This window comes from Hordeum vulgare, chromosome 7H (genome assembly GCF_904849725.1).
Source record: "Hordeum vulgare subsp. vulgare chromosome 7H, MorexV3_pseudomolecules_assembly, whole genome shotgun sequence".
Lineage (NCBI taxonomy): Eukaryota > Viridiplantae > Streptophyta > Magnoliopsida > Poales > Poaceae > Hordeum > Hordeum vulgare.
In genome coordinates, this window is record NC_058524.1 from 404,881,682 (window position 1) to 404,900,880 (window position 19,199).

At 47.7% G+C, this 19,199-nt stretch overlaps 3 protein-coding genes across 3 annotated transcripts; 1 reads left to right on the forward strand and 2 right to left on the reverse strand.

Annotated features, from left to right (window-relative positions):
* The first annotated feature begins 10,875 nt into the window (after positions 1-10,875).
* Positions 10,876-11,632, forward strand: LOC123412234. Its single transcript, XM_045105175.1, has one exon. It carries the CDS (start codon positions 11,108-11,110, stop codon positions 11,411-11,413), a length of 306 nt encoding a protein of 101 aa, XP_044961110.1. The 5' UTR covers positions 10,876-11,107; the 3' UTR covers positions 11,414-11,632.
* Positions 11,633-12,220: 588 nt separating this feature from the next.
* Positions 12,221-14,540, reverse strand: LOC123412233 (cytochrome P450 703A2). The gene is made up of 2 exons (XM_045105174.1): positions 13,602-14,540; positions 12,221-13,036 (listed from the first exon to the last, which is right to left on the reverse strand). Exons 1-2 carry the CDS (start codon positions 14,523-14,525, stop codon positions 12,368-12,370), a joined length of 1,593 nt encoding a protein of 530 aa, XP_044961109.1. The 5' UTR covers positions 14,526-14,540; the 3' UTR covers positions 12,221-12,367.
* Positions 14,541-15,579: 1,039 nt separating this feature from the next.
* On the reverse strand, positions 15,580-17,779 carry LOC123412232 (pentatricopeptide repeat-containing protein At1g53600, mitochondrial). Its single transcript, XM_045105173.1, has one exon. It carries the CDS (start codon positions 17,726-17,728, stop codon positions 15,644-15,646), a length of 2,085 nt encoding a protein of 694 aa, XP_044961108.1. The 5' UTR covers positions 17,729-17,779; the 3' UTR covers positions 15,580-15,643.
* Positions 17,780-19,199: the final 1,420 nt, after the last annotated feature.

Here is a 19,199-nt window from a genome sequence, read left to right on the forward strand (position 1 = left end):
AGGAAATAGTAATACATGTGTGAATAAATAGATCACAAAGTGTCCCTAGCAAGCCTCTAGTTGGCTAGCTCGTTAGTCAATAGATGATCATGGTTTCCTGATCATGGGCATTAGATGTCATTGATAACGGGATCACATCATTAGGAGAATGATGTGATGGACAAGACCCAATCCTAAGCATAGCACTAGATCGTATTGTTCGTATGCGCTAAAGCTTTTCTAATGTCAAGTATCTTTTCCTTCGACCGTGAGATTGTGCAACTCCCGGATACCGTAGGAGTGCTTTTGGTGTATCAAACGTCACAACGTAACTGGAGCAAGTGGGAGCCACCATGGGTATCCAGACCCCGCTGATGGTTATTGGCCAGAGAGGTGTCTCGGTCATGTCTGCCTGTCTCCCGAACCCGTAGGGTCTACACACTTAAGGTTCGGTGACGCTAGGGTTATAGGGAATTGTTATACGAGGTTACCGAAAGTTGTTCGGAGTCCCGGATGAGATCCCGGACGTCACGAGGAGCTCCGGAATGGTCCGGAGGTAAAGATTGATATATAGGACGGATGGTTTCGGACACCGGAAGTGTTTCGGGCATCACCGGTAACGTACCGGGACCACCGGGACCACCGGAGGTGGCCCCGGGGGTCCATAGAAGGGGCAACGACCCCGGGAGGTAAGATGGGCCAAGTGGGGGAGGGAACCAGTCCCTAGGTGGGCTGGTGCGCCTCCCCACTCAGCCCAATGCGCAGGGGAGAGAAAAGGGGGGCAAACCCTAAGCCAGGTGGGCCTAAGGCCCACCAGGGGTGCGCCACACCCCTCCTCCCCCCTTGGCCGCCGCACCAGCCCCCATCTAGGGCTGCCTCCCCCAGGAGGGGGAAACCCTCAAGGGGGCGCAGCCTCTCCCTTCCCCTATATATACCAGGCACTTTTGGCCATTGGGAGATAGACTTTTCCCTCTCTCTCGGCGCAGCCCTGCCCTTCTTCCTCCTCCTCTCTGCCGGTGCTTGACGAAGCCCTGCCAGGAGACCTCGTCTCTCCATCGACACCACGCCGTCGTGTTTCTGGAGTTCTTCCCCAACCTCTCCCTCCTCCTTGCTGGATCAAGGTGCGGGAGACGTCACCGGGCTGCACGTGTGTTGAACGCGGACGTGCCGTAGTTCGGCACTAGATCGGAATCGCTGCGAGTACGACTCCATCAACCGCGTTCTAGCAACGCTTCCGCTTAGCGATCTTCAAAGGTATGAAGATGCTCTTACCCCTCTCTCGTTGCTGGTCTCTCCATAGGAAGATCTGAATATGCGTAGGAAATTTTTGAATTTATGCTACGTAACCCAACAGTGGTATCAGAGCCAGGTTTTCTATGCGTAGATTCTATGCACGAGTAGAACAGAAAAGTTGTGGCGATGATTTGTCAATTTGCTTGCCGCTACTAGTCGTATTCTTTTCCGGCGGTATTGTGGGATGAAGCGGCCCGGACCGACTTTACACGTACGATTACGTGAGATTGGTTCCACCAACAGACATGCACACCGTGCATAAAGGTGGCTAGCGGGTGTCTGTCTCTCCTACTCTAGTCGGATTGGATTTGATGAAAAAGGGTCCTTATGAAGGGTAAATAGCTTTGGCATATCATCGTTGTGGCTGTCACGTAGGTAAGAAGACGTTCTTGCTAAAACCCAAATCAGCCACGTAATACTTGCAACAACAATTAGAGGACGTCTAACTTGTTTTTGCAGGGTTTGACATGTGATGTGATATGGCCAAAGTTGTGATGTTGCATGTATGATGTATGAGATGATCATGTTATTGTAATAGGTTTCACGACTTGCATGTCGATGAGTATGACAACCGGCAGGAGCCATAGGAGTTTCCTTAATTTATTGTATGAGATGCAACGCCATGTGCTTACTACTTTTACTTCATTGCTAACGGTTAGCTATAGTAGTAGTGATAGTAGTAGTTGGCGTGACGACTTCACGGAGACACGATGATGGAGATCATGGTGTCACGCCGGTGACGATGATGATCATGTGATGCCTGAAGATGGAGATCGAAAGGCAAAGATGATAATGGCCATATCATGTCACTATATGATTGCATTGTGATGTTTATCATGTTTTTCATCTTATTGCTTAGAACGACGGTAGCATAATAAGATGATCCCTCTTAAAATTTCAAGAACGTATTCCCCTAAGTGTGCACCGTTGCGAAGGTTCGTTGTCTCGAAGCACCACGTGATGATCGGGTGTGATAGATTCTAACATTCGCATACAACGGGTGTAAGCCAGATTTACACACGCGAAACACCTAGGTTGACTCGACGAGCTTAGCATGTACAGACATGACCTCGAATACAAGAGACCGAAAGGTCGAATATGAGTCGTAAGGTTGAATACGATCAACATGAAGTTGCTCACCATGGTGACTAGTCCGTCTCACGTGATGATCGGACACGGGTTAGTCAACATGGATCATGTATCACTTAGATGACTAGAGGGATGTCGATTTAAGTGGGAGTTCATACTTAATTTGGTTAAATGAATTTAATTGTCATGAACTTAGTCTAAAATTTGTCTTTATAAATATTGTAGATGGCCAACGTCAACCTCAATTTCAACGCATTCCTAGAGAAAAACAAGCTGAAAGATGATGGTAGCAACTATGCGAACTGGGTTCGCAACTTGAAGCTCATCCTTGAAGCAGCTAAAAAGGCTTATGTCCTTGATGCGCCGCTAGGTGACCCTCCCGCTCCCGCAGTAGCCCAGGACATTCTGAACGTCTGGCAAATGCGGAGTGATGACTACTCTTTGGTTAGGTGTGGCATGTTATACAGTTTAGAAACGGGGCTCCAAAGGTGTTTTGAGCAACACGGAGCATATGAGATGTTCCAGGAGCTGAAGCTAGTTTTTCAAGCTCATGCCCGTGTCGAGAGATATGAAGTCTCTGACAAGTTCTTTAGTTGTAAGATGGAGGAGAACAGTTCTGTCAGTGAGCACATACTCAAAATGTCTGGGTTACACGGTCGTCTGACTTCACTTGGAGTCGAACTTCCGGATGATGCTATAATTGACAGAATCCTCTCGTCTCTCCCACCAAGCTACAAAGGCTTTGTGCTTAACTACAACATGCAAGGGATGGAAAAGACCATTCCCGAGTTGTACTCGATGCTCAAGTCTGCAGAAGTAGAAATCAAGAAAGACCATCAAGTGTTGATGGTCAACAAGACCACTAGTTTCAAGAAAGGCAAGGGTAAGAAGAACTTCAAGAAAGACGGCAAAGCTGTTGCCGCGCCCGGTAAGCCAGATGCCGGAAGAAGAAAAAGAATGGACCCAAGCCTGAGACTGAGTGCTTCTATTGCAAGGGAAAAGGTCACTGGAAGCGGAACTGCCCCAAATACTTAGCGGACAAGAAGGCCGGCAACGTTAAAGGTATATGTGATATGCATGTTATTGATGTGTACCTTACCAGCGCTCGTAGTAGCTCCTGGGTATTTGATACCGGTGTTGTTGCTCACATTTGCAACTCAAAGCAGGAACTGCGGAATAAGCGGAGACTGGCCAAGGACGAGGTGTCGATGCGCGTCGGGAATGGTTCCAAGGTCGATGTGATCGCCGTCGGCACGCTACCTCTACATCTACTGCCGGGACTAGTTTTAAACCTTAATAATTGTTATTTAGTACCAGCTTTAAGCATGAACATTGTATCAGGGTCTTGCTTAATGCGATACGGCTACTCATTTAAGTCAGAGAATAATGGTTGTTCTATTTATATGAGTGATATGTTTTATGGTCATGCTCCGCTGGTAAATGGTTTATTCTTGATGAATCTCGATCGTGATGTTACACATATTCATAGTGTGAGTACCAAAAGATGTAAAGTTGATAATGATAGTCCCACATATTTGTGGCACTGCCGCCTTGGTCATATCGGTGTTAAGCGCATGAAGAAGCTCCATACTGATGGACTATTAGAGTCTCTTGACTTTGAATCATTTGACACATGCGAACCGTGCCTCATGGGTAAGATGACTAAGACTCCATTCTCTGGAATAATGGAGAGAGCAACCGACATATTGGAAATAATACATACTGATGTGTGTGGTCCAATGAACGTTGAAGCTCGCGGTGTTATCGTTATGTTCTCACTCTCACCGATTATTTGAGTAGGTATGGGTATATCTACTTGATGAAGCACAAATCTGAGACGTTTGAAAAGTTCAAGGAATTTCAGAGTGAGGTTGAGAATCAACGTGACAGAAAAATTAAATGTCTACGATCTGATCGTGGAGGAGAATATTTGAGTCACGAGTTTGGCACACACCTAAGGAAGTGTGGAATCGTTTCACAACTGACGCCGCCTGGCACACCGCAACGCAACGGAGTGTCTGAACGTCGTAATCGCACTTTATTAGATATGGTACGATCTATGATGTCTCTTACCGACTTACCGCTATCATTTTGGGGATACACATTAGAAACTGCAGCATTCACTTTAAATAGGGCACCGTCTAAATCCGTTGAGGTGACACCGTATGAACTATAGTTTGGCAAGAAACCTAAGTTGTCGTTTCTTAAAGTTTGGGGCTGTGATGCTTATGTGAAGAAACTTCAACCAGAAAAGCTCGAACCCAAAGCGGAGAAATGTGTATTCATAGGATACCCTAAGGAAACTATTGGGTATACCTTCTATCTTAGATCCGAAGGTAAAACCTTTGTTGCCAAGAACGGATCCTTTCTAGAGAAAGAGTTTCTCTCGAAAGAAGTAAGTGGGAGGAAGGTAGAACTTGATGAGGTAATTACACCCCCTCTCGAACAGGATAGTAGCGCAGCACGGGAAGTTGTTCCTGTGGCGCCTACACCAACTGAAGAGGAAGTTAATGATGATAATCATGAAGCTTCGGATCAAGTTACTGCTGAACCGCGAAGGTCCACAAGGGCACGCTCCGCACCAGAGTGGTACGACAACCCTGTGATGGAAATCATGTTGTTAGACAATGATGAACCTTCGAACTATGAAGAAGCGATGGCGGGCCCGGATTCCAACAAATGGATTGAAGCTATGAAATCCGAGATAGGATCCATGTATGAGAACAAAGTATGGACTTTGGTGGACTTGCCCGATGACCGGCGAGCCATAGAAAATAAATGGATCTTCAAGAAGAAGACTGATGCAAACGGTAATGTAACCGTTTACAAAGCTCGACTTGTCGCAAAGGGTTTTCGACAAATTCAAGGAGTTGACTATGAAGAGACTTTCTCTCCCATAGCAAAGCTGAAATCAGTCTGAATCATGTTAGCAATTGCCGCCTTTTATGATTATGAAATTTGGCAAATGGACGTCAAAACATCGTTCCTTAACGGGAACCTTAAGGAAGAGTTGTATATGATGCAACCAGAAGGTTTTGTCGACCCTAAGGGTGCTAACAAAGTGTGCAAGCTCCAGCGCTCCATCTATGGGCTGGTGCAAGCATCTCGGAGTTGGAACATTCGCTTTAATGAGGTGATTAAAGCGTTTGGGTTCATACAGGTTTACGGAGAAGCCTGTCTGTACAAGAAAGTGAGTGGGAGCTCTGTAGCTTTCCTCATACTGTATGTGGATGACATATTATTGATGGGGAACAATACAGAAATGTTGGAGAGCATAAAGGCCTATTTGAACAAGAGTTTTTCAATGAAGGACCTTGTAGAAGCTGCATACATATTAGGCATCAAGATCTATAGAGATAGATCAAGACGCCTCATAGGTCTTTCGCAAAGTACATACCTTGACAAGATATTGAAGAAGTTCAATATGGAAAACTCAAAGAAAGGGTTCTTGCCAGTTTTGCAAGGTATGAGATTGAGTAAGACTCAGTCGCCGACCACGGCAGCAGAAAAAGAGAAGATGAGTTCTGTCCCCTACGCTTCAGCCGTGGGCTCTCTAATGTATGCCATGCTGTGTACCAGACCTGATATAAACCTTGCCATAAGTTTGGTAGGGAGGTACCAAAGTGATACCGGTATGGAACACTGGACAGCGGTCAAGAATATCCTTAAGTACCTGAAAAGGACTAAGGAAATGTTTCTCGTTTATGGAGGTGACGAAGAGCTCGTCGTAAAGGGTTACGTCGACGCTAGCTTCGACACGGATCCGGATGATTCTAAGTCACAGACCGGATACATATATGTGTTGAATGGTGGGGCAGTGAGCTGGTGCAGCAGCAAGCAAGAAGTCGTGGCAGCATCTACATGTGAAGCGGAGTACATAGCTGCTTCAGAAGCAGCTCATGAAGGAATTTGGATGAAGGAGCTCACCACCGACCTTGGAGTGGTTCCAAGCGTGTCGGGTCCAATGACACTCTTCTGTGATAACACTGGGGCCATTGCCATAGCCAAGGAGCCCAGGTTTCACCGGAAGACGAAGCACATCAAACGCCGCTACAACTCCATCCAGGACCATGTCCAGAGTGGAGTGATAGATATTTGTAAAGTACACACGGATCTGAATGTTGCAGACCCGTTGACTAAACCTTTTCCACGAGAAAAACATGATCAACACCATAATGCTATGGGTGTTCGATACATCACAATGTAACTAGATTATTGACTCTAGTGCAAGTGGGAGACTGTTGGAAATATTCCCTAGAGGCAATAATAAAATGGTTATTATCATATTCCTTCTTCATGATAATCGTCTATTGTTCATGCTATAATTGTATTAACAGGAAACAGTAATACATGTGTAAATAAATAGACCACAAAGTGTCCCTAGCAAGCCTCTAGTTGGCTAGCTCGTTAGTCAATAGATGATCATGGTTTCCTGATCATGGGCATTAGATGTCATTGACAACGGGATCACATCATTAGGAGAATGATGTGATGGACAAGATCCAATCCTAAGCATAGCACTAGATCGTATTGTTCGTATGCTAAAGCTTTTCTAATGTCAAGTATCTTTTTCTTCGACCGTGAGATTGTGCAACTCCCGGATACCGTAGGAGAGCTTTGGGTGTATCAAACGTCACAACGTAACTGGGTGACTATAAAGGTGCACAACGGGTACCTCCGAAAGTGTCTGTTGGGTTGGTACGAATCGAGATCGGGATTTGTCACTCCGTGTGACGGAGAGGTATCTCTGGGCCCACTCAGTAGAACATCATCATGAGCTCAATGTGACTAAGGAGTTAGTCACACGATGACGTGCTACGGAACGAGTAAAGAGACTTACCGGTAACGAGATTGAACAAGGTATTGGTATACCGACGATCGAATCTCGGGCAAGTTCTATACCAACAGACAAAGGGAATTGTATACGGGATTGATTGAATCCTTGACATCGTGGTTCATCCGATGAGATCATCGTGGAGCAAGTGGGAGCCACCATGGGTATCCAGACCCCGCTGATGGTTATTGGCCAGAGAGGTGTCTCGGTCATGTCTGCCTGTCTCCCGAACCCGTAGGGTCTACACACTTAAGGTTCGGTGACGCTAGGGTTATAGGGAATTGTTATACGAGGTTACCGAAAGTTGTTCGGAGTCCCTGATGAGATCCCAGACGTCACGAGGAGCTCCGGGATTGTCCGGAGGTAAAGATTGATATATAGGACGGATGGTTTCAGACACCGGAAGTGTTTCGGGCATCACCAGTAACGTACCAGGACCACCGGAGGTGGCCCCGGGGGTCCACCGAAGGGGGGCAATGACCCCGGGAGGTAAGATGGGCCAAGTGGGGGAGGGAACCAGCCCCTAGGTGGGCTGGTATGGCTCCCCACTCAGCCCAGTGCGCAGGGGAGAGAAAAGGGGGGGGGGCAAACCCTAAGCCAGGTGGGCCTAAGGCCCACCAGGGGTGCGCCACACCCCTCCTCCCCCCTTGGCCGCCGCACCAGCCCCCATCTAGGGCTGCCACCCCCCCAGGAGGGGGAAACCCTCAAGGGGGCGCAGCCCCTCCCTTCCCCTATATATACCGGGCACTTTTGGCCATTGGGAGATAGACTTTTCCCTCTCTCTCGGCGCAGCCCTACCCTTCTTCCCCCTCCTCTCTGCCGGTGCTTGGCGAAGCCCTGTCGGGAGACCTCGTCTCTTCATCGACACCACGCCGTCGTGCTGCTGGAGTTCTTCCCCAACCTCTCCCTCCTCCTTGCTGGATCAAGGTGCGGGAGACGTCACCGGGCTTCACGTGTGTTGAACGCGGAGGTGCCATAGTTCGGCACTAGATCGGAATCGCTGCGAGTACGACTCCATCAACCGCGTTCTAGCAACGCTTCCGCTTAGCGATCTTCAAAGGTATGAAGATGCTCTTACCCCTCTCTCGTTGCTGGTCTCTCCATAGGAAGATCTGAATATGCGTAGGAAAATTTTGAATTTATGTTACGTAACCCAACAGAAAATATGAGCGATTTTACCATGTGATTTTACTAGCATAAATAGTAGATAAATCATGACTACCATAGCAATTATAAGACAAGACATGCGACCATATAAAGAGTATGCAAGGAGCATGTGAAGTGATGAGTATGAACGAAACATTTCTAGAACAGAAACTATAACAAGAAGTTGCAGCAGGAACTCAAACAAGAAGAATACGAACACATACTGAGTTGCAACAGCATCAGTGGGATTGGTGTTGACGTCGTCACGGGCCATGTTGTCGAAGAGGTTGTCGATGTCGGGGAAGAAGTCGTCGTCCGGGAAGTGGTCGTCGGCGTCCAGTGATGAAGAAGCCAGTAGTTGCGCAGAGCACTCCCCAAAAACCTTATCACCCTTCTCCCGTACAGGGCTCAAATCAGTGGGGTTTTGGAGGCCTACTGTCCCGACCTGTGGTGCATGCCGCAAGCCAGGATGGGGAAGAACCTAGCAGCAACACATGGTTTGAAACTTGACGGTCAGAGGAAGATGATCGATCTAATGTGTATCTGTCGATAGGAGCGACCTCTCTTTTATAGGCACAGGAGAATGAGGCGAACGGGCAGCGATGGGAGGTGAAGCAAAAGAGGGAGACGAAACAAACACGCAACCGCCAAAGAAGTGCAGCGTTCGTATTCAATTTCCACTACAACAAAATGTTTCATCTCCCAAGCGACCTTTCGTATACCAGTCGTGCGTGGCAAAAATTAGTCATCGGCTCATTCCCGCAACCCGCCTCGTGGAGAGGAGAGGCGAGGCGGGCGGCGAAGGTGGAGGAGGATGAGTGCGCGTGTATGTCTCTCTTGTTCTCATGCTCATACTTGTGCGAAACCATCCTTCCTTATAAGGAGGTCCAACTCCTACCAAACTAGCAATGTGGGACTAATCTTTGGTTTCACCTTTTGCCTTACACGAATGGGCTTAGTGGGTCTATAGGATTTATTAGAAATTCTAAAAATAGTCCTTGGGCTGGCACAAAACAGTTAAATTCCAGCAATATGTCGTTACATATATTTCTTTTTGTGTTGAGCAATGATCCTTGAATTAGTACATTAAGTGATGCTAAGACCAATTCTTTTTTGTTGTTGTTTTGAACCAACAGCGTGCTAATTCCCAACATAAATCCTCAACTATGTTGAAGGCTTTTGCAACGACGACTATGTTGTAGACTTGCTTCTGCACCATTGAACATGTTGTAGACCTCAACAATGTCGATGATGTTGCAAACTTAATTGTACAATGTTAACCATTCTGCAGACTTGGGCATGCAACGCTGACCATGTGCAACGACAACCATGTTATAAAAATGTTGACCATGCTACAAACAACGATCACTTACATAGTGAATTAGACGACTCTTGTTCACCGAATCAAATGACTGGTGAGGTGATCGATTTTCTTCACGCATCAGCCGACTACAGCATAGCGCGTGCGCTTATAAACAATAAAAAGAAACAAACACGTGGTGGGCCGCCAATTCAACCCCAACCCATACCAAAAAATGAACCCATCACGTCGACGACCCATTTTCTCCTCACGAAAACTGAATTCCCTCACACCGTCGGTGTGAACAATAAAGAGCTCCTAACTGGAGCTCACACATCTATTGCTAATGGGTCGGACCAATAAAAGAGTTGAGAGCTCTACCTCAATACCCGTTCGCTAGCACAAAAAAGTTTCCTTGTTTGTTTGCTTTTTATTTTCCCTGTTCACTTGGTTTAGATGGTTCTGTTAGCAGTCCGACTGTTGACCATTGACCATTTCGGAAAAGTTCACAAAATTAAAAAATAAAAAGTGAAAATTCATGCACTAAACAAATCCACAAAAAATAGTAACAGTTCATGAATCTGAAAAAGATGGCGAATCTGAAAAAAAAAAAATCATGAAATAAAAAAAATGAATATGGAAAAGCTCAATAGTTTTATGTTTTCAAAGAAAATAAAAAAAGGTCATGGATTTAGAAAAAAATCTTCAATTTGGAAAAAGGTCATGGATTGGAAAAACATTTCATGCATTTGGAAGATAAGTTCATGGATTTGTAAAACAGTTAACCAGATTTTGTAAAAAAGGTTCACGAATTTGGAAAAAGATCACAAATTTTTAAAAAGTTCATGAATTTGAAAACCAGTGTTCGTATTCATAAAAGGTTTCATGCATTTGAGAAAAAAAAATGAAAGACAAAATAAAAAAACATAAAAAAAGAACAAAACCTGTCCAAAAGAACTAAAAAAGAAACCCGGGCCAGGAAGCTTCTGGGAGCTTCCTAAAACCGGGAAAAGGGAGCATTATACGGGCCGGCCCATACGGTATCTATCGCGAGGGAGGGACCGAGGGAGTGTGCGCGTTGTACGATTTGAGTTGCCCGCGCCAAAGTTTCCAGCGCGCTCCTCGCTTTCCCTCCCCGCCTCGAATCCCGATTTCTTCCAAACATTTAGCGAAATTTTTCAAGATTCGCAGGCTGTTGGAGCCTTCCGGCCAAAACTGGAAGGAAACGCAGACCCTCCGCTCCCTCCACTCGTCTCCATCCCAAAATTTCCCCCGAAACTCAAATCTTTTCATCCCTCTCGCTCTCATTCCCTCCTACCTCCGCTACAACTACAAGTACCCATGGCAGATCTTCCCAGTCCCATCACAAGCTGCAACCCAGCCACCTCGCCGCCTAGCGCAGCACCAGCACCAGCACCGAGCCGGCCGGATTCCGAGAGCGGCAGGTGGCTCTTATCTTCTCCGAGATGGCAGTTGACCGCGCCGACAAGGAGAATCTGCCGCCGCCGACCGCCGCCGTCGCCCGTCCTCATGGCGTAGTAGCCGTCAGGAGCTGCAAGCTGAAGCGGCTAGGGAGGGCGCGGAGGCGGGTGCCGCTCAGGGACATCACCAACCTCTTCGTTGCCGAGTCCGCGGTTGCCGACTGGACGCAGGCCCTTCCCCAGCAGCCGCACGAGGGGTCGGCGGCGGCGGAGCTGGCCGTGAAGAACTGGTCTGCCGGTGGTCCGGTGCTGAAGCCTGGCAGATACTTGCTCCGGAAGGAGTTTAGATAGTTACAGATTGTATATGGATTATACTTCTCATCTCATTGTTCAATGATTCGTTGGACAAGATTTGCTTGGATTGATTATAGGAAATGAGCTGCGGAAAGAAAAGAAATTATAGGAAATATATATGTCAAACTGGATTCTTATCGATTGAACGCCTGTCATTCTGAATCGGAATATGGAGCTCTCAAGTAACATGTTTTGAGAAATTATATTTGGACTTGAGATCTGCTTCTCTAGCTGACATTTAGAAAATATTGCCCATATTTTCTAATGTCTTGTGTATGCGATTCTGAATGCTGCTTTTAGTGTGTGTGTGTGTGTGTGTGTGTTTTACTTCTAGATTTGTCATCACATTGTCTTTCTGGCATGTTGTGAATGGTGATATGGAATATGCATAAGCTTCTGATTTGTGTTGTTCTTTTATTTGATTGACTCTCTGTTTTAAGATTTTACAGTGACTACGGTTTGATGTATCCAAATTTTGTTAGCAACATACTCCTTATACTCTTCTGCAATCTCTTGCCGGCCATGATCTCCCCTGGGACTGGGAAGAAGGCGTTGCTGTGAGGGAGACTGAGAAGGAGAAAGGTGAGCCTTCGGATTGGATTGAACGGTAGGTTATACTTGCACTATACCTAAATAATTGTATTTGAAGAGAACTAGAACAGAGCGAGTACATGCTACTGTAACGGTACAGTAATAACACCACTGTAGAGGAGCCAGATAAGTGCATCCATCTACAAAGCTATCTCTCTTCATGCATGAACAAGATCTACTAGTAATTAACTACACCCATGAACGCAAGATCCAGAGAGAAACAGTTAATGATATGAAAATGATTCAATTCATTGTGTTTTGCGTTGATATACCTCAGATTACATATATGTATCAATGTATGTATGTATGTATTCTTTCAGCATTCTTGTGGTAAACATCCATGCATGTGTTTGCTCGACCTTACTGCATCTGCATGCCATGGCTAGGACAGGAGCCGTACATCTGCGGCGGCAGGCGCGGCTGAGCAGCGGCGATGAGCGGCTTGGCCTTGGGCATGGTCATCCCATACACCTCGTCGGTGTCGATGTCCTCGGGGCGGAGGCCGTCGGGCGGGGACCAGTCGAAGCAGTGGAAGAGCCTGGCGAGCGCCATGAGCACCAGGATGACGCCCAGCGGCGCCCCGGGGCACTTGCGCTTCCCGGCGCTGAAAGGCAGGATCTTGAAGTCCGGCAGGTGGCTGATCTCCACGCGGCCGCCATCGGCCGGGAGGTGCCTCTCGGGGTGGAACTCGCCGACGTCGTCCCAGATGCGCGGGTTCCGGCCCAGCGCGTGGGTGTTGATGAAGATCCTCGTCTGCGCCGGGATGTCGTAGCCCATGATCGTCGTCGCCTTGAGTGACTCGTGCGGGATCAGGAACGGCCCGGCCGGGTGCATCCGGAAGGACTCCCGGACCACGCAGCGGAGGTACGTCAGGTGGGGGAGGTCCGACTCCACCACCATGCGGCTGCGGCCCACGACGGCGTCCAGCTCCTCCTGGATCTTGCGGAGGACGCAGGGGTTCTTGATCACCTCGGCCATCACCCACTCGTTGGTCACCGATGAAGTATCAGTGGCAGCAGCGATCATGTCCTGCGTGTACATACACACATGGATGATTTTGTTCATTCAGAATGTGCATGTTCCTATCCTACGCGCTTCCTCTTTTAACAGTAGAAGCAGTATTCATTTGTAGTAGTAATACCGAACAACATCTACAAACCTAAATAAACATGATCTACAAAGAAGATAACATGGTGGTTTCTTTAGCACAAGCGAGAACAGCTGTTTATTATAACAAAGCCAAACTCTGTGTGTGTGTGTGGGGGGGGGGGGGGGGGGGGGGGGGGAAGCAAATTGTAAACTGTGCTGTGAAATCAAACAGTGAAGTAAGCAAATTGTAAACTGTGCTGTGAAATCAAACAGTGAACTTCCTACTCTCCTTTTACCATCTATTTATCAAATTGTCAAAAGGGGTATAATTACCCTCAGTGCCACAAATGACTTTTTTGCGGTTAGCTCTTAAAAATATGATTGCACAACAACTACGAAACCAAATCAATTTGAAGAATAACACATGCAATGGTGACAGAGCAGAATCGTAATTGGTTAAAAGACAAGCTAGATTAAAGAAAATGAACTCGAGCAGTAAGGATACCTGCATTAAGGCTTTGATCTCCACATCATCCATGTGCTCATTCCCATTCTCACCAGGCAAGGAAAGCAGCACATCAACAAAGTCCATGTCTTCTTTGCTATCATCACCATCATCAAGGGATGCAGCACTCTTCCTGGCATCCCTTGCCTTCCTGTGCTCATCAATTATCTTCTGGTGAAAATCATCCACCTTCTTCTCAACCTCTCTCATCTTCTTCTCGCACCCATATGGATCAACCCACCTCCAGGCAGGCAAGTAATCCCCAAGATAGATCAGGCCCAGCAGAAAGAACAGCTCATGGGTGATGTGCATGAACTCCATCGCTTCACCAGGGCCTGCTGACTGCAGCCCAAAGTACTGCTTCCCGAGTAACATTCTTGTGACATTGTTCATTGAAAATGCCCCAAGAACCTCTCTGAGATTCACAGGCTTCCCTGACTGGGATTTAGCCCATACAAACTCACAGAGGTGCTCAGCTTCCTGAGCTCGGTGAGCAGCGAAAGATTCGAGCCGCTTGGTGGTAAGCAGGTGCTCCATGCAAACCCTCCTCATCCTCTTCCAGTTTGGCCCCAGTGGAGCAAGAGCCACATCGCCACAGCCATAGGCAAGGTGGACAGCAGCCAATGTCCGAGGCCGTGAAGCGAAGACCTCGTCTTGCCGGACAAGAATTTCACGGATGACTTCAGGGTCATCAGTGGTGATGGCATCAATGGTTCCAAGACGAAGATAGACAAGGGGGCCATACTTGGTACAAAATCGAGCGAAGTCCTTGTGGGGAAGAGGGCTCAACTGGAGAAGGTTCCCAAAGATTGGCCATCTTGGAGGTCCAGGTGGAAGCCTTAGCCTCAGCCTACTGAGTTTTCTCCAAGACACTGCAGCAAAGATGCATGAGCATAAGATGATGGAAAAAAGGAACAGATCCATTGATCACAAGCAAATGGCAATTATAGTCAAATTGCAAATGTTGTTCTATTTATGGGATCCCATCAAGCTTGCTGATGAAAGAAAATTAAGTGATGAAGTTGAAGCGAATTGGTTAGAGTATTAGAGTGGTCATGATTCTTGTGCCGTTCTGTACGGTTAAACATCTCACCTAACATCATATAATGAATGTCATGATCTTGACATGACTAAGGGAGTGATGCAAAACTGAAAAATGGCTGGAGAGTGGGATATATAGAAAAGAACTAGGATAAAATAAAGGCCATCAAACTTGACCACAGATCATGTATTCACAAAATATATAGCTCTTCCCCACTGTTATCCAGTAATTCGCTCCGAACAAATTCTATTTTTACAGAATAAATAAATTATTGAATAGCCTACCCCAACTTGTTTGGGACTAAAGGCTTTTTTTTTTCTAACTGAATCAGGAACGCATGGTGGACAGCCATCTATGAGTTAGGTTATAGTTTTGATAACGGCTGTTCTGCATCTTCCAGTCATATTATGGAGGCATGATGTATTTAGCATGCAAATCTTACTCCAACATCTGCCACTTTGATAATATACAAAGAGAGAAAAAAAATCCTAAATCTGTTGTAGATAACATGGAGAAATACATCCTTATTCCTTCTCAAACACAGCATCTAAGTCCCTGCTGTACAGCACTGTTCCATGTGTGCTTGTTCCCCCTTCTCCCCGTAAGCCTATCTCAAAAGTAACAAACTTATATTGCTAAAAGAAAAGCTTAATAAGAAACAAACCATTGAACTTACCTTGGTCATGGTTGTCTCTTTAGAATCAGCCTTATGCTTCACTCAGTGCAGAACATACTCCTGTATCAGTTGAGAAAACGGCCAAGAGTTCCTTGTTCTTTGGCTCTTCTCTGTAGCAGAGGAGTTGTGGTGCATAGGATCCTCAATTTTTCCATTGCATTAAAACAGGGGCTGCACATGATCATGCGAGCTCTTTTCGAAATCATCTGCCAATTTTCTTGACTCAACATGATCAATAAAATCAACATCAACTCTCGGCATTAGAACAGTAGCGAATTTATTATTTTGGGTTTTGGCCTGAAACTTATCTAGAACTACATAAGTCTAGAAGTGTTCACTATGCATTCTGTTTTCTGCAGCCTTATCATGTATAATAAGGCTATAGCCAGGGCTTTTACTGGCCATGTTGGACAACTGTTTAACTTTTAGCATGTCTCTGTCATCCTTCATCCCCGCAGATGATAACATATTTGACAGGACGGTATAAGCTGTTGCATCATAAGGATCCAACTCAAGAAGCTTCTGTGCTGCTATTTTTGCATAAGCAAGATTAGAATGGAGACTACTAGCACTGAGCAAAGCTGCCCATGCATCAGAATGATCATCCTGTGGCATTGAGTTAATCATTTTCAGTGCTTCGGCAAGGAGGCCTGCACGACCTAAAAGATCAACCATACATGTATAATGGTCAGGGTTTGGTTCAATGCCATAGACTGATCTCATTGACTCAAAGTAGTTGTAACCTTCTTGAACCAGACCAGCACGTGCACAGCCAGTCAGAATTCCCACGAATGTCGCATGGTTAGGCTTGTGGCCATCATTTTGCATTTTGGTAAAAAGTGTGAATGCATCTTCAGCAAAATTATGTTGCGCAAATGCTGTAATTATAGCATTAGTAGCGATAAGACTTGGCCTGCTAATGGCTGAGAAAACACAATAAGCCTCAGCCAACCTTCCACATTTTGCGTACATCGATACCAGAGAAGTGTGAACAGAAGAGTCAAATATCCATCCCATGTTGATTGCATATGCATGAGCTTGCATTCCCTGATTCAACATTGTCAGGTTAGCCAAAGCACTGAGTAGACAACTAAAAGCTATCGTGTTAGGTTTGCACCCTTCTCGTGCCATGCGACAAAACCACCGCACTGCACTTAAATAGTCTCCATTTGTAGCAAGACTAGAAATAACTGCAGTCCAAGCAACCTCATCTTTTCCTGGCATTTGCTCGAACAGGTCAACAGACTCCCTCATCCAACCCCTGTTAGCGAACCCAACAACCATCGATGTCCAAGAAACAGCATCCTTGTCAGGCATTAACTTGAACAGGACATGTGCTTCTTCAACCAAGTTATGCTGAACATAGCCTGTGATCAACGAGTTCCATGATACTATGTCTTTCCACTTCATGCAAGCAAACATCCTTCTAGCATCGACCATCCAACCTAACCGGGAATACAAGATGATTATTGAATCGCCCAAGAAAATATCCGTTTCAAAACCCATTGCTACAATCAAACTGTGAATCTGAACTCCTTCTCTGACAAGGCAAGCCTCAGCACAAGCATCTAGCACAACTGAGAGCGTCGTTGTATTAACCTGAACACCTGCCCTTCTCATGTCCAGGAACAGCAACAGAGCATCTCTGTACATCCTGAGTTTCACAAATCCACGAATCATCAAGGTCCACGACACCACGTTCCGCTCTGGCATGGTCTCGAACACCTTCCTCGCCTCCGACACGCTTCCGTGTTTGCAGAGCCCATCGACCAGCGTGCTCCAGGATATGACATCCCTCACCGCCATTCCGTCAAACACCCTCAAAGCCATGCCAAGCTTCCCAGCCCTCAAGTACCCGGCCATCAGCGCATTTGACCCTACTGGGTCACGCCACTGCTGCGGCATCTCCGCATACACAGCCTCAGCCTCACGAAGCATCCCTGCCCTGGAGAGCCCCGTGATCATGGCGCCATAGGACACCGCGTTCCTGACCGGCATCTTGGAGAAGAGCGCGTGCGCGGCGGCTGGTTGCCCCGCGCGGAGGTAGACGGAGAGCAGGGCGTTCCAGGAGGGGGCGTTGCGGCGGGGCATGTCGTCGAAGACGAGGCGCGCGGAGGCGAGGTCTCCATTGTCAGCGTAGGCGGTGAGGAGAGCGGTCCAGGAGATGACGTCCCGGCGGGGCATTTGGTCGAACAGGTGCTGGGCGTCGCGGAGACGGCCGCGGCGGCCGTACGACGTGAGCAGCGCATTGAGGTGGGCCGTGTTGGGGCGGCGCGGCAGGGGCTCCTCCTCCGGGAGTGCGTACCGAAGGGGCACGCCGGTGAGAGTGGCGGTGGCTGGAGCTCTTGGCAGTCGCAGCCGCAACGCGGCCATAGCAATTGAAACCACTGTATGTGCCAGTGGGGGCATGAACGTCGGCTACGAGAGAAGGGATTAGGCGCATTGGACCAAGAGTTAAGAGCATCTCCACAAATGCTAAGCTTACGCATGATTTTTACAGACTTTAACAAACTAACCCTTCTCCCCTCGCTAATCATGCCCCCTGATTTTTAAGATGGGCCCTGCTTCATTTAAAACCAACCAAAATATCCCATCTAAACTTAGTTCGTAGACGTTTGTAATTTTTTTGTACTTGTTGCATTGCTCCTCGTTTGGCCCGAGTGCACCCGGCGATAGTGTTTTTGGCGTTGAGCCGACCCTTTTCTTGTCCTCGGGGCGAGCGAGTTCCCAGCCGCGCCCCTAGGTTTCAGTCCTCAAACGCCGACGTTTTCAAATTAGTTTTTCCCGCTTTAAAAAAAGCCACAAATTCGGCGATCATGCCACAAGCCGGTGATCAGCATATGCCCATAGTTTGGCGATCAACACACCCAGCAGTTCGGTGATCAAAAGAAAAAGGGATGGAATGAATCAAACGACTGACTCGGCGCAGTTTGGCTCCTCTGTCGGGCTCATCGCCAGCGTCGGTTCTGCCGGGGTGGTCTGTGTCGTCGGCGTGGTTTCTGTCGGGGGTTTGGTCGGCTTGGGTTCTGCCGGGGTCGCTGGACGTGGTTGGAGGAGTCGTCGTCGTGGTCGCCGCCGGCATCATCTAGTTTAAGATCAGGTCGTGCTGCACGAAGTACCACACCTTCACCTGCTCGTCCATCGTCGTCGTGTGTGCCCCCATCAAGAATGTCAGGTCGGTGTTCCTCTTCTTTGCGGCGACGTTGGTCCTGAGAAGATCGAGCCTGATGTTCTTCGCGGCGACGGTGGTCCTGAGAAGGTCGAGCTTGACGTCTTGGTTCGCCATCAACGCCGACCACCGCGCCTCGGATTTCTCCTCCCTCTTGGCATCGACAATGCATTGCTCGATCGAAGCGTGCAGCCATTCGGCGGCGGGCGCCGCGTCCCTTGCCGCCCTGGCTTTTTTGGTGCCACCTGGGCGCCCTTCGGCCGCAGCCGGGGCAGGCCCGTCCGGGTTATAGGTCTCCTTGGCCTTGTCAAGGGCGAGCCGAACTTCCCTCCACTTCTCGCACGACTCGATCCTGGAGAACACGTGAAGGAACCTGAACTCTTGATCCTTGTTGTCGGCGCGATGCATGCCGAACATCCGAACCATCTGCACAAAGTGAACAAAACATTTCGACAAAGCACACGGCGACACAGCGAACTAGGGTGGGCGAACTCTATCCATACCCGCCCCTCGACGTTGGCGCCGCTTTCCGGGCGAGCAACGACCTCCTCGACGATCCCATGCCACTTGTTGCACACCGTCTGGATCGTCGACCAACGGTTTGACATGTCTTCTCGCTACGGTCCATGTGGACCCTGGCGAAGTCGGAGTCGACCAGCTTACGTTCGTCAAACGCCATTTTGATCCTCCCCCAGTACGTATCAGTGTTCT